General features: G+C 39.7%; 1 protein-coding gene across 1 annotated transcript; it reads left to right on the top strand.

Annotated features, from left to right (window-relative positions):
- The first annotated feature begins 3,752 nt into the window (after positions 1-3,752).
- Positions 3,753-14,170, top strand: eif2s2 (eukaryotic translation initiation factor 2, subunit 2 beta). Its single transcript, NM_001304139.1, is given in 9 exon segments — positions 3,753-3,862; positions 4,379-4,559; positions 5,497-5,597; positions 5,848-5,980; positions 6,092-6,195; positions 6,452-6,600; positions 13,458-13,514; positions 13,618-13,703; positions 13,851-14,170. Coding segments are annotated over 9 exon segments (1,005 nt in total). The 5' UTR covers positions 3,753-3,844; the 3' UTR covers positions 14,027-14,170.
- Positions 14,171-14,409: the final 239 nt, after the last annotated feature.

Genomic DNA, 14,409 nt, shown 5'->3' with positions numbered 1-14,409 from the left:
CTTTTTGGGGGTTGCCTTGCTGTTGCCTCTCCAGTGCACCTGTTGCCACTTTCATTTGCACCAAAACATGTGACATTGATTCATAATCAGGTATGCTTCCTAACTGGACAGATTGATAACCCTGATGTTTAATTGACTTGGTGTTACTGTGATGATTACGTGTTACCTTATTTATCTGATACTATCTCCTGAGAGATTCGCAATTGGCTGTTTGTTTTCTCACTTGATTATGTTTTTCACTCACAAAAAGACAACTCTCATATGATTTAAATCTCTCTCCGACTTCCGGCTGAATTGTTACTACCTGAGCAGCATTTTTCAGAGAAAGATTCCAGGGTTGGGAGCTGTCTGTAGTGCTAATTATCTCACACATAGCCTCATTTAACTTAGACACCATGTTTATATAGACAAAACATCTTATTTTCAATATTAAAATCCTACATAGTACAGCTTAAAGCAGACGGCATGTGCCATGCGAGTGCTCGTAGATAATTGTAGGTTATCGGACCTCCCTGGCCTCGACCTAAATCCATTTTCTTTCCCACAGTCAAACAACCCTGGCACCACTTGTATTGCAGTTAATGTTTACAGCTATTGTTTCAAATATTTATTCTACAAAATTGTTGTGAGTGCCTGAGATATTCCCCATTATAACTTTCTTGCCATGTCCATTTATCTGTTTGTAATGACTTGCAGTCTCCTCATACTCAATTTAGACAATCGCAATACTCTTCCCCCACCTTTAGCCTCTAGGCATGGCTTGTTGCTAAGCCTGGGGAATACCTGTAGGACTTTTGTTGCTAAAGGGTGAGATGTTTTTTCAGTAATGTCTCAAAACACGTTTACACAATCAAATTAATTGCTTGGGCTAAAGCCTAAAAAAACATGTTAACCCAATCAAATGAATTGCTTGGGCGGGGCTTATACAGGTGCTCACGCGAATAATGACTTCAGTGAAACACTACCTAGCTATGTGAAGATAGCAGCAAAATCACCAAATAAAACCCCATTGAAATCTAGATGTATGTCGCATTTGTGGTGAACAATATCAGTCTTTGAGAAACAAATATAACCTTTTCCTAGGTAAATGTGTTCTATTCAATTCGAAGAAATTGTGAAACCACTCATAGTCCGCCTTCAACAAACCTGTGAGTTAGATTTTTTCTTTAAAACTTACATCCAGTAGAAATCTTGCCGCTGAGAGTCAGCTGCAACTTTTTTTGATAGGTAAGTTTCCAGACCTCCAAGGCCAGACAAGATTGGAGGTGTGGGGTCATGAGAATACCCCACCCTAAACCAGCTAATATTAGCATTGGTTAGGGAAGAGGAGGTGATATGTTATCTTTTAGTCTTGTAAACATTAGAGGCAGTGTTGCCAGATATCGCAAGAGAAACAAGCAACGGGACTGTCAAATAAGCCTAAAACAAGCAAATTGGTGCTGCAGACGAAACCCCAAAAAGCAATGCCTTTTTTTGCACACACAATTAAGTATGTGCACTACTTAAGCATGAGAGAGAGCCGGCTGCTCTAATGGGTGTGAGTATCTTACGCTGAAGTTACATTAAACATTTACTAATTCAGCAAACATACAAAAGCATTTTTCTCTAAAAGGTGTATTTCAATCCAACCTTTCTTTCACCAGCTTTCTACATAGTCTCAAGTTTCAAAGTTAATTTGTCAAATGCACTGAACAACACATCATCCTGCACAGTGAAATTCTTGTGACATGGCACCTGACAAGAATGTAATGAGAGTTAAGAAGAGTATTTAGGCAAAAATATAGCTAGACAGAACATAATACTAAAATAAAGCAACAATATATATAACACTGTACATTAGCAGCATAAAAAAAAGAAGAGTGCTGTTCAACTAGAAGTAATCCGGGTAGTATCATTGATATAGCAGCAGTCTGGGTATTATTATTGATATAGCAGTAGTCTGGGTCGTATCACTGATATAGCAGCAGTCTGGGTAGTATTACTGATATAGCAGCAGTCTGGGTTTTATTACTGATATTGCAGCAGTCTGGGTATTATCACTGATATAGCAGCAGTCTGGGTATTATTACTGATATAGAAGCAGTCTGGGTATTATTACTGATATAGCAGCAGTCTGGGTAGTATTACTGATATAGCAGCAGTCTGGGTAGTATTACTGATATAGCAGCAGTCTGGGTAGTATTATTGATATAGCAGCAGTCTGGGTAGTATTATTGATATAGCAGCAGTCTTGGTAGTATTATTGATATAGCAGCAGTCTGGGTAGCAGTGCCGTCGTTAAGCCTGGGCGCCCGCGGCTATAGCTAGATATACCCGGATCGTTTATGAATAGCCCCGGATCTCAAATAGACAAAATTTGTATAGTTATTGATATGGTATGACAGATATGAGTTAGTGACCAGACGTCCCGGTTTGCCCAGGACTGTCCCAGTTTCAAGCTGGGTGTCCCGTGTCCCCATAAATCTGTAAAACACAATTGTCCCGGTTTCCGACTTTCACTACCAATACCAAATTGTTTTCACCACAATAATAATAATAATAATAATACTGTAATGTTTCCACATACAACTCTGAGCCAGACAAACAGCTGCGTAGAACTGCGGAACAAAGCAACAAAAGCTCAAACCGCCCCGCTCCACCAACCACAAGCACGCACGATGATAATCGCAACGTATGCGCGTGCAATAACGTGCGGTTACACAAGGGTCGCGGTTTGGGGGTTTGAAAATGTGGTCACCCTATGAGTGCTATAAGCTTATAAATGGTGGCATAGCACACTACAACTACGCAGTGAGAATTAAGAAGAAAACATTTACACACAGCAAACGTATGGCAAGAGGATAAAGCCATAATATACATAACACATAGCAGCAGCTTAAAAAGACTAAACCATCAGCAATATTGGGAGTAGTATTGAATATTTTAAATGGGCCTACGGCAAGTATGGCAGTAATATACATAAAAATGTAGGCTAAACTAGCATCAATTTTGAAAGAGTAGGATGGGGGACATGTATTTGCAAACTAACGGAAATGCATTTGCAGTTGTTTCCAAACAAAAGTGATTTGATTGAAAGCAAATTTAGCCATTTATGGGGAGGGGAAACAATCACAGGTAATAGTAGCCGGTAGTGGACCTTAGATGTGCAGTATAGGGACCAGGGCGAAACAGTAGATCGGGACGTTACAGCATTTATTTAAAACTGCGCACATCACGTTCAAAACAATACCGTACACAAGCCGAAAAAACGCTACCGGCAACAGACAATATTTTTCTACGCGACTTTCTGAAAAATTGATTCCCAAAGTCGCTATAATAAGCGGACATGGCACAGAGGCCCGTTATCGTACCAAAATGTTAATCCTCTGCAAACAGAATGAAGTTATTCTTTTTTTATTTAAACATGTTTAATTGTTTATGCGGCTTGCCATAGAACATAAGGGATAAGTAGGACGAAAACTACAAATCCCAGCAGACGTTTCCTGTGAAAGGATCAAAACTGTAATGTTTTAATATGGGTAAACTGGGATTGACTGTCTGATTGACAGAAAATATTCGATAGTTATTTATTACACAGTGTGATTTGTAGATCAGTCAGTCGGCAGTCGCCTGAAATCGTTTTCATCTGTAGGCTGAGTGGTGTAATACGAAAACGACACAGCTATCCCAGTACGCATGTACATCCGATTGAAAGGCGTGTTGCGCCTGCGCATTATTCACTGCCCGGTAGCTGATGCAAGAAATCCGAAACTGACTAGACCAGTGGTTTGCGTTGTTAAATATATATATATATATATACGGCTACGGATTTTCATCGTTATCTGGCGATACATACTCTAGAAACATGTCGGGAGACGACGAGGTAACCAATTATATCGTCTTTAAATATTGTAATTGTTCTTCGTAAGCAACGTCGTTATGGCCTACACACCAACGTGTGTGTGAGCATGAGGCAGCAGGCTAGCTTGCTGCGGGCTGACGTTAGCCACCCTTCTGGTGATGTTTGTTCAGTTTGCTGGTTCATTTCATTACATCGGTTATTTGCTGTTATTTGTCTCTGTGTAAAAGTGTCAGATTGAACATTGCTAATCAGTTTTCCGCTGGCTTCCCTGTATTTCTCGTTCTTGGCAATGGTACGGTACATCTTACGCTACCTAAGGCTTAGCTAATGTACCACTAGTAACTAGCTAGCATAGAAAACAGACTGATGTTTAATTTTGTGGTAATGGCGTGCCTTCACTAATACCTTGGTTTTATTAGAAAATAGTTGGGTCACAGCTAACTTAGAACTAGTTAATTAACAGGTATATTTAGATGTGATGCTGGCACTCATATGGGTCAGTTATTCATAACCTTTCTGTTGTATTGTACCGTCTAGATGATATTTGACCCGAACATGTCCAAGAAGAAGAAGAAAAAGAAGAAGCCTTTCATGCTGGACGAAGAAGGAGGGGAGGGTGCTAGTGAGGATGCTCCCCAGCCAGAAGCTAAGGAGGTGGAGATGGAGGGAGGAGAGGACAGAGAGTTGGACCTGGATGAGGATGAGGGGAGAAGGAAAGGTGAGGAAGTAGTATGGCTTTCAGGGGCCTTAATTAAATGTCTCCCTCAACTTAGCCATTTATTATAAGTTTGATCATAATCATTTTGACCTTCAAATGTGCAATGACTATATTCTTCATTATCAAATAAACTTTAAAATAACTTTACATAGTAGTTCACTACTCTCTAGTGTACTGCAGCTGCCTGGTCTGGATTACAATACATTAGCAGCTTGCTGACAGAAATTTGGTGACCCGAAAGTTAAATGTTTGATCATGGATTTCATGCTGTGGGTGTTTACAAATTCAGCTATCAGTATAAACAGAATGTAAATGTCCATATTATGAATGTAAACATTAAAGTTGAGTCACAAAGTTAGCTGTACCATAATATACACAATCGTTCAAAAGTTTGGGGTCCCTTAGAAATGTCCTTGTTTTCCATGGAAACATACAGGTCTAAAAAAAATTACAATATTGTGGAGAATGTCATTTCTTTCAAATCAAAAAGTGACACCTTTTATATATTGTAGATAAATTACACAAAGTAAAACATTTCAAGTCTTTTTTGTTTCAATCTTGATGATTGCATCTTACAGCTCTTCTCAGGTCCACATTTGTATTATAATTTGTGAATATTTTGAGATACTGGATTTTTGATTTCCATAAACGGTAATCCTCAAGATTGAAAAAAAGGCTTGAAATGTTTCCACGATATTCTAATTTGAGATGCACCTGTACATGAAATGAGTTTGTATAGGTAATATAGGAAAGTGAATAGAAATATAGTCATTTAATATGTTAGAAATATTTGACTAAAAAATATATATTTTCTTTCAAATACAAGGACACTTCTAAGTGACCCCCGAACCTTTGTGTACACTGAAATGGCATGTAGTCAGATTTTGGTAGACAATTTTGCGGCCTTTTTCAACTTGGGTGATTGTTTGCTTGCCAGAAATCTCGGATGACCTGGATGACTTAAATTTCTTCAACCAGAAGAAGAAGAAAAAGAAAAAAGCAAAGACATTTGACAATGATGTTGAGGAAGGAATAAAGGTATGTTTTTTTGTTCAAGTGCCCAGAGGTCTTTGGGTGTGCAACACTGAATTTATTTGTACATGTTGTTGCAAGAATATCTTTAATGAAATATTAATACGTGTGACTTCCAGATAGATGCCTCTCTATCTTGTTGTTGGTGGACATCAGATCCTGGCTTTTGTAGGGATTTTAAGATGTTCTCGTTATGTTGTGGCTTGACATTGTAGCATGTATTTGAAATTACTGCATTGCAAAACTCCAAACACAGGAACTGAAAATTGAGGCAGAGCCCTCTGAAACCAACGAAGAGGACGACTTGATGTTAGAGTTAGGAAAAAAGAAAAGGAAGCCCAAAGCTGTGAATTTTGACATGGAGGATGACTTGGAGAGAAAAGATGACCGTGAGTGTGCCCAAATGAAAAGCCTGGATGAATGTTGCAATCTATAATACATACAATGAATGCATTCAAGCAGCATGAAAACTAACCTTTGGCCTTTATTGTGGTTTACAGCCCAGGAAGACGACGATGGAAAGAACACTGACGACATCACTTTCAGCAGCACACAATCAGGCCCTGCTTGGGCGGGCTCTGAGAGAGACTACACGTATGATGAGGTCTGGGTCAACATTTCATTGCTTTGGGATTGTAGAGGAATATTAGACCTGTGTTAATAAAATATATCAACTCAATAATATAGACTTGCTCTTTCATGAAGTTAGTTCTAAGATGTTTGACCAGATGTCCGATCAGCATGTCCTTTGTAATGTATAGTCACATCCTTATCAGGAAGTTGTTGATAGATGCCAATTAAGTGGCATTTCCTGGGTATTTCAACCCAGACTTCAGGCTTGACTCTTCTCCCTCTCTTAGTTACTGAACCGTGTCTTCAACATCATGCGCGAGAAGAACCCTGACATGGTGGCTGGAGAGAAGAGGAAGTTTGTCATGAAGCCTCCGCAGGTGGTCCGAGTTGGCACAAAGAAGTCGTCCTTTGTGAATTTCACAGACATCTGCAAATTGTGAGTGATATGACGATACACAGGGATGCCCAGTTGGCATTTTTGTCATTTTGCTTCAAATCCAATCCTGCAAACTCTGCTGTATATGACAATGCTTGCACTTTTGAGACATGACAAGGTGTCCCTAATTGCTCTTGCCTGCTAACATTAATGTTGTTAAGCTAAATATTATTGTTTAAAAACACACCAATCTGTGTATGATTACCTGTGATACACACCAATCTGTGTATGATTACCTGTCATACACACCAATCTGTGTATGATTACCTGTCATACACACCAATCTGTGTATGATAGGTAATCAGACTGCCACACAGACCCTTGTGGATTGCTATGTCATTTTAATATGTGCTTACCCCCAAAAAAGGTATTGGCCATAATCGGTTTAATTCTCATTACCAAAGCTGATTACTAATTGTTATGAAAACTTCAAATTGGCACTAATTAATCGGCCTGGCCTATCAATCGTTCAACCTCTAGTGTGATAAACCATCCATTTACAAATGTATACTTTGCAAGGTCAGGGGTATACTCCAATAAGTGGTTGTTCTCTTATTTTGAGTTCGGCCCAATGCTACAATAAAATGTGGCTTTTCCATTCTTTCTCCAACCCATGATCTAATTTTTTTCAATATAACTATTCTTCTAGTGGCTAAAGGCATTCACCTCAACCTGTTAACATTCTAACGTGCCATCAGGATTGTTACTTCATAGCGAGGTCTACTGGGGCCTTCAGCAGTACATGCAATTCCTACTTTAGACAAGTGGGATACAAAGTATAGCCTCATTACACCAGTGAATGACAAATATTTGACTCACCCAGGCAGCTGTAACTTTTGAAGTGGATTTTGAAAAGGGCTATGACCTTTAGAAGAGTGTTTTGCATCAGCATATAATCTATTTACAGAGCAGAAGTGAATAATGTGCATAACAACAGTTTTGATTACATTGTTTTTGTGCAAGTCTATTGAACTAAGGGGGCAATTTGTAGAATTTAAGAAAAACTGTTTGCCAGAATTGTGTGGCAAATTGTTTTTAAAGAGAGCATTGTGTAAGATAAGTAAACACTCACCTTTTGTTTTTGATAAAGCATTTTTTTTTTTTTTTAATACAAAGCAGAAAGTTAACTTGATTATCAAAAGAGTTGTCGTTGTTGCTCTAACTCCTTGATAGCTAACGCGCAATTGTTCTCATATTCCTGCACTCGGTTTTGAAGTACTACACTAAAATTTTTGTGCAGATATGCCATTCTATGAATGTGCAAAGTAGAGCTGTCACAAGATCAGATTTTCATTACATGATTATTGTGCCAAAATAATTCTTGTTAACGATAATATCGCAGTATCTGTAGAACATTTAAAGGAAAAAAATGCTGTCAATCAAATTAATCTTCAACTTTGTTTGATATGTTTTCTCTTTTTTGGAAATAAAGTGTATGGAGGTGGAGAGTCTAACCATAACTGTACAAATAATAACAAGTGTACAAAAAGAACAATTGCACTTAATGGATAGTGAAAAGGCAACCAGATTAACTGATAAAATGATACAAGGCCTAACACCGAGAGGAGGTTTTTTGGCCTAGTGAATAGGCTATGAAAAGGCATTGATTCAAACACTAGTGTATCGGTCTAGACTTGGAGTTTAAGCAAATGGATCATTTGTCCATGAATAAGCCATGGAAAAACCGAGAGGAGCTTTTGGAAAAACACAACGTGCTTTAAACCATGTGAATAGGCAAAAAAAACACGTAGTCTTTTCAGATATCTCTCTGGGGTTCTAGTGTCTATAGGTGACAAAGTATTCAAAAACCGAGAGGAGTTTAATATACATCGTCATATTTTCCATGTGAATGGGCTACTAAAACGGCGCGTCTTTGCAGATCTCTCCTGGGGGTTCTAGTGGGGCTAACGCGTTGATTTCCACGCTAGTGCGTAGGTCCAGTCATCTTATTAAAGCACGTACATCATTTGTCTATAGGTGACATGAATAATGTATTCTAAGAGTTTTTTGGATAAATACTACTTCCGTTTCGCCTAGTGTATACGATACGATCATATGTGTATTATTAACATGATATCAATATTTAATTTCTTAGATATCGCGGTTATCGTCAATAACGGTATATCGTGACACCCCTTATGCAAAGTCTATGGATAAGGTTGAATTACATTTTTTGGTAACAATTTTTGAGTCCCAAAAGTGTGCCTGGAGATGTTGTACACATAGTCAGCAGGCAATCTGTAATATTTTAACCAACTATCTACTAACACTAACGCTTATCTATATCCTTACATTAACCTTTATTCCATCCCTAACTGTACCCCTTACCCTAATCCTTATTCATATCAGAAATGTAAGCAGTTGTTTATCAGCCGAAGTTTGTTGATAGTATTACTATCTATAGGACATCCACCAATGAAAATTGTGACCAATGAAAATTGGTCACAAATACATATGAATCAGTCATTTTCATATTGTAAAAATACTTGGTACCCATGATGCCAGCACACACTCAGAATGGGCTACTGGTAATGACCCTTCTGGCAGTCTACCAGATGTTGTGTTCCATTGTGTGCCCTTTCCCCAACAGAATCAACAATTATTAACTCAAATAAAAAAACTAAAGGAAGTTTCTCTCACTTTTGCTTTACGGAATAGTAGCTAAACAACTAACATTTTGACGCTGCGGTGTAACTAGTTTGCTTCCATCTTTACTGTGCTGATTGCTTCCTGGAATGCTACAATGAATCCAAAATGGCATGGTGCTTTAATGGTTGTTGTAGTGACTAAACTTTAAAGTCTGTCTCTCTTAACCTGGAATATTTCAATTCAAGCTGCAAATTTTAATTTGACCTTGCAAGTCTCAAACATGGTCTTCCTAGATGCTAGCAACTGGTGTAATTTTCCCTGAGTGATGGTAGGAATTTGGACTAGCTATGTTTACAACGTTTTTAGTACCAAACCCCCTCCCCCACGGTTGTGGTAATGGACTGACATAGTTCGTTGGTAAGTGTAGGAGTCAGACCCAAGGGCTCTTCGTTTTGGAAAAGTTGCAGGTTCCTCTAAAATAGTTGTCATAATCCACAGGAAACCTAGTGGTAAAACATGGTTGCGGCTCTGTGTTATTCCACCATTCATTTCTTTCATATGGGAGTTTTAGATCCATTTCAAATTAGGTCTGTTTTTAGTTTAGGCTTACACCGCCTCCACATTTTGATAACTGTTTAAAGTGGTGACTTATCAACATCTCCTATATTTAGGCAACACCTTTTTTGTGTAGCGAATTGATGCCAATACATCTCTGGAAAATTGAGACCACTGCACCTTTCTGTCTTTCCAAAAAAGTTGAAAAGGAAGGTTTTGAGTGAGGAACAGAAGCGTTCAATTTGCAGTGGTCTCTTAATTTTAGCCCTTCTGTTTCTCACTCAAAACCTTATTTGTTGCAGTGGTCTCAATTTTTTCCGAAGCTGCATGTTTACAAACCTGTCCTTGGCTTAGCATAAACAGAGACCTTATTTGAAGTCCTATAAAAAAAGTAAATCTGGGAATAAATAGTGTAATAATGCATAGCCGCAATTATTTTTTTGCTGCTAGGTTTTATGGGAATTGTGACTAAACTATTTCAGACAGTAGCCGGGCCATAGAGGTGGGTACAGGAGAGGCTGTTTACTGAAGGTTTTTCGTTTGTGACCTATCGTGGCCGAATTATACATCAATTGTAGGGTCCTTCACTAGCTTGTAGGTCTGGTCTACCTGCTGCAGGAGTAAACTGTCCCTGCACTCAATTGAGGTCCATTGATCATCGTTCGGTTAGAAGTGGTTTGAGTTGGTAACCCCAGGACACCCTACTATCAGCTGAACAATAAACTGAAAATAAAGATATGATTCTATATCAAGCCACTCCTTCAAACTTGGAGATTATTGTGGACATTTAGACTTAGCGTTTAAACAAAGTATATTTATTTCTATAGAAAACATAGTTTTCATTTATAATCGGCTAGTTGCAGTTTGATCCCTGTTAGATTGTAATGTTTTACTAGAGTGCAACGTTTGAGAACTGCAGTTTTTTTAAAATGTTTTTTTAACTTATTGTTCATTATCTACATATTACCATTATAGTCATTGCTAGATTTCCTCTACCTTACATTTGTTCTGAAAGAGAGCTGTCAGTATGTAGGGGATGAACAAGGAATGCCGTAGTAATATGCATTTTAAGTAATACAATTAATTCTCAAGTTGAAGTGCTTCACATTGATACATACCTGCAGTATTCAACATATATTGTATCCTGCTCAAAAACATTAAGAGGACACCTAAATCACACATGGGGTCTCGATGAACAAAATATATTGAAGATCAAAATCGTTATTTTACGTTGTGTAATTCGTTGAGAACAAAATTGTGTAACGGGTCAAATGAAACAAGAATCAGAAAATATTTTTCTGATTCTTGTTTCATTTGTAAGTTTCACAACAAAAAGGAATTTGTACTAGCCATTGGTGTAAAAATGTATATAATACAGAAGGCATAAGGAAGTAAAAACAAAAAAGAACAGTGGACTGAGCATAAAAATAGTAGACTGTGCATTAATAAATTGCAAAGTATATGTAAGGCACAAGATTTTGTCCAGTTGATGTGCGTGCGTGTGTGCGTGCGTGCGTGTGTGCGTGCGTGTGTGCGTGCGTGTGTGCGTGCGTGTGTGCGCGTGCGCGCGGAGCGGGCTATAGTCAGTTGGCTTCATGAGGCCTACTGCTGTAGGAAAGAACCTCCCCGCCACAAGAACTGTTTTTCATCCTGATAGACCTCAGCCTTTTGCTAGACGTGAGAGCACTGAATAGTCAGTTTCAGTGACTATTCAGCCCCAATCTTTGCCACTCGCTTCCACGTCCTGGCAGTTTTGTAAGTCATGTAAAGATGGTGGATTGCAGCCAATCGTCATCTCTGCAGAGTGGATCAGTGGGGATTTCTTTAAGACTGCAAGGGAAACAAAAAAATTATGGTCAAGTATGTACTATTGTGTAAACATTTTATTGACAAAAAATGCGTTAAAACACGTTCATCTATAAAACTAGTTAGTTCAGAATCAGCTACAGGTTGGCTGACTCGATCTTCTCATACAATCCCGCAGCGTCACAGTGCATTTCCCTGTTGAAGCCGAGCGTCCATTGACTTCAATGGGCCTGCTTAGAACAGTTTTTTTTTTTCAGTGCTCCGAAAGTAGACTGATAAATGCTGCGATTATGTCCCGCCCACGGACGCTCAGCGTCTCTGGGGGTGAATGAGGAGTGGGCTGGCCCGGGCTTCCGCGTGATGATTGGAGGATCTGACGATCTGTCAAATTGCATCTCCTTTTAACTGACAGCGGTCTGTTCTATAAGAAGTCACTGAAGCTATTTCGCGCTCAGTCCCATCGCGGATTTCTCAAGTACACTCGGGGTGAAACTGCGCACGATGGCAGACAGTGCTAATATTGTCTACCTAATTTTAGCAAAGCCATTAATAAACAGAGTAAAATTATATTTGTAAAAAATAATTAAATGTTGTTCTGTTACAAAATGTAAATGTAATTGTCTGGGGTCCAAAAGACCCCGAGTGTCACTACAAATGAAGACCATCAGAGGGTTATAATGTAGGCCGAAAATTTGCTTCCCTTCTTTGAAAGACCAGCAGCCGCCACTGGAGTGGATGATGCGTTGCAGCCTGCCCTTGTCTTTGTCAGTGGCTGCAGCTTACCAGATGGTGATGGAGGTCAGGATGGACTCCACTACATGGTAGCAGTTTAGAAATGCACCATCATAGTCGTTGGCAGGTTGAACTTTTTCAACCGTCGCCAAAAGTACATCCTCTGCTCTGGTTTCTTTGTAAGAGAGGTGATGTTCAGCTCCCACTTGAGGTCCTGGGCGGTGGTGGTCCCCAGAAAGTTGAGCTCCAAGTTGTTCTGACTACACCAGGATACCAGATGGTCAATCTCCCACCTGTAGGCAGCTCGTCTCCATCAGAAATATGCCTCCCCAGACCATTACTGACCCAGGATATGCCTCCCCAGACCATTACTGACCCACTGCCAAACTGGTCATGCTGGATGATTTTGCAGGCAGCATAACGTTCACCATGGTGTCTCCAGACTCTTTCACGTCTGTCACCTGCTCAGTGTGAACCTGCTCTCATCTGTGAAGAGAAGGGGGCACCAATGGCGGACCTGCCAATTCTGGTGTTCTCTGGCGAATTAGAGTAGAATCTGTCAGGAAGGATAACAATTGTCTGTGGCTGCCACCTGCAAAACCATTCCTTTTTGGAGGTTGTCTGGCCATTGCCGCTCCAGTGCACCGGTTGTCACTACCTGTTGTCACTTTCATTTGCCCCAAAACAGGTAATATTGATTCACAATTGCTTATGCTTCCTAACTGGACAGACTGATATCCCTGAAGTCTAATTGACTTGGTGTTATGCTGTGATGTTTATATAAAACACTGTAGCACAAATCCTGATCTAAGAGTATCTGTTAATGATAAGTTTGGTCTTGCTTCTTCTGAAGCAATTCCCTACATCCAGCTTTCAGTTCACCCATCTATGGGCCACATTGGTTTGCCTGTGAGAGTGTGGCTACTTTGACTCCGCCACCTTTTATATTTGCTACTCTGAGGACGCAAATGGGTTCTCCGATGTGAGATTGGAATGTCCCGCTGAGTTGCACCTTCACACATCTTTCATTGTACTACTTCTTTCATTATCGGTGACTCCCTTATAGGGAGGAGCTGCAAGTGACCAGAAGTTATCTTGCACATGCAGTTCATGAAGGTTGCTCTGAAGTCCTGTGTAATTAATTCCCTTATGATAATTTGCTATTTTATTCTCAGGTTGCATCGACAGCCAAAACATCTCCTGGCCTTTTTGTTGGCTGAGCTTGGAACAAGGTACGTTTTGGGTTCTCTGCTTCATGTTTGTCTGCTTCATGTCATTTTCTTTTTGAAAATTCAAAGTATATTTTTGTATATGTATTTTTTTTTTTTGCAACAGTGGCTCTATAGATGGAACTAATCAGCTCATCATCAAAGGAAGATTTCAGCAGAAACAGATAGAGAATGTCTTACGAAGATATATTAGTAAGTGTTTGAGTTGACATACCTTTGTACACACCTAAGGAATGATTGAATGAAATAATTTCAATGGCAAAAACACTTAGGGGAAGCGTCCCTTCAGGTGAATTAGAGAAGGACAGTTCCTCAGTGTTTTTGTGGCTTTATTCACAGAGGAGTATGTGACGTGCCATACGTGCCGCTCTCCTGACACCATCCTGCAGAAAGACACACGACTCTACTTCCTACAGTGCGAGACCTGTCACTCGCGCTGTTCCGTCGCCAGCATCAAGGCAGGTTTCCAGGCTGTCACGGGCAAGAGGGCACAACTCCGTGCCAAAGCCAATTAGACCCCAACTACCCCCCCCCCACCCCCCGTGTTTTTTTTCTCAGGAGTGGACAGGATGGGGCAGGCTGGACGCTTTTATGGACTGTCTGTGGATTTGTTACAGCTGCCAATTGTAATGAAATGAATAAACTGCATACCTTCTTGGTGATAAGTCTGTTTTCCAATTCAATCAAACAGCATTACGTTGGGCTAAGGTGATGAAGGTTCAACTTGAGCTTAGGTGTTGTCGCCTACTTTGTGATTAGTTTTGTTCAGGCCATCACATGTTTCTGTACCAGGATTGATCAGTTATGATTGGCCTGTTCATATGCATTTTAACTGATGAAATGCAATGATTTTCGATGTACCAAATTGCTTGCTTTGTTGTTTCCCCCCCCACTGTTA

Source organism: Esox lucius, chromosome 17 (genome assembly GCF_011004845.1).
Source record: "Esox lucius isolate fEsoLuc1 chromosome 17, fEsoLuc1.pri, whole genome shotgun sequence".
Taxonomy (NCBI): domain Eukaryota; kingdom Metazoa; phylum Chordata; class Actinopteri; order Esociformes; family Esocidae; genus Esox; species Esox lucius.
This window is presented reverse-complemented; position numbering and strand designations above follow the sequence as displayed.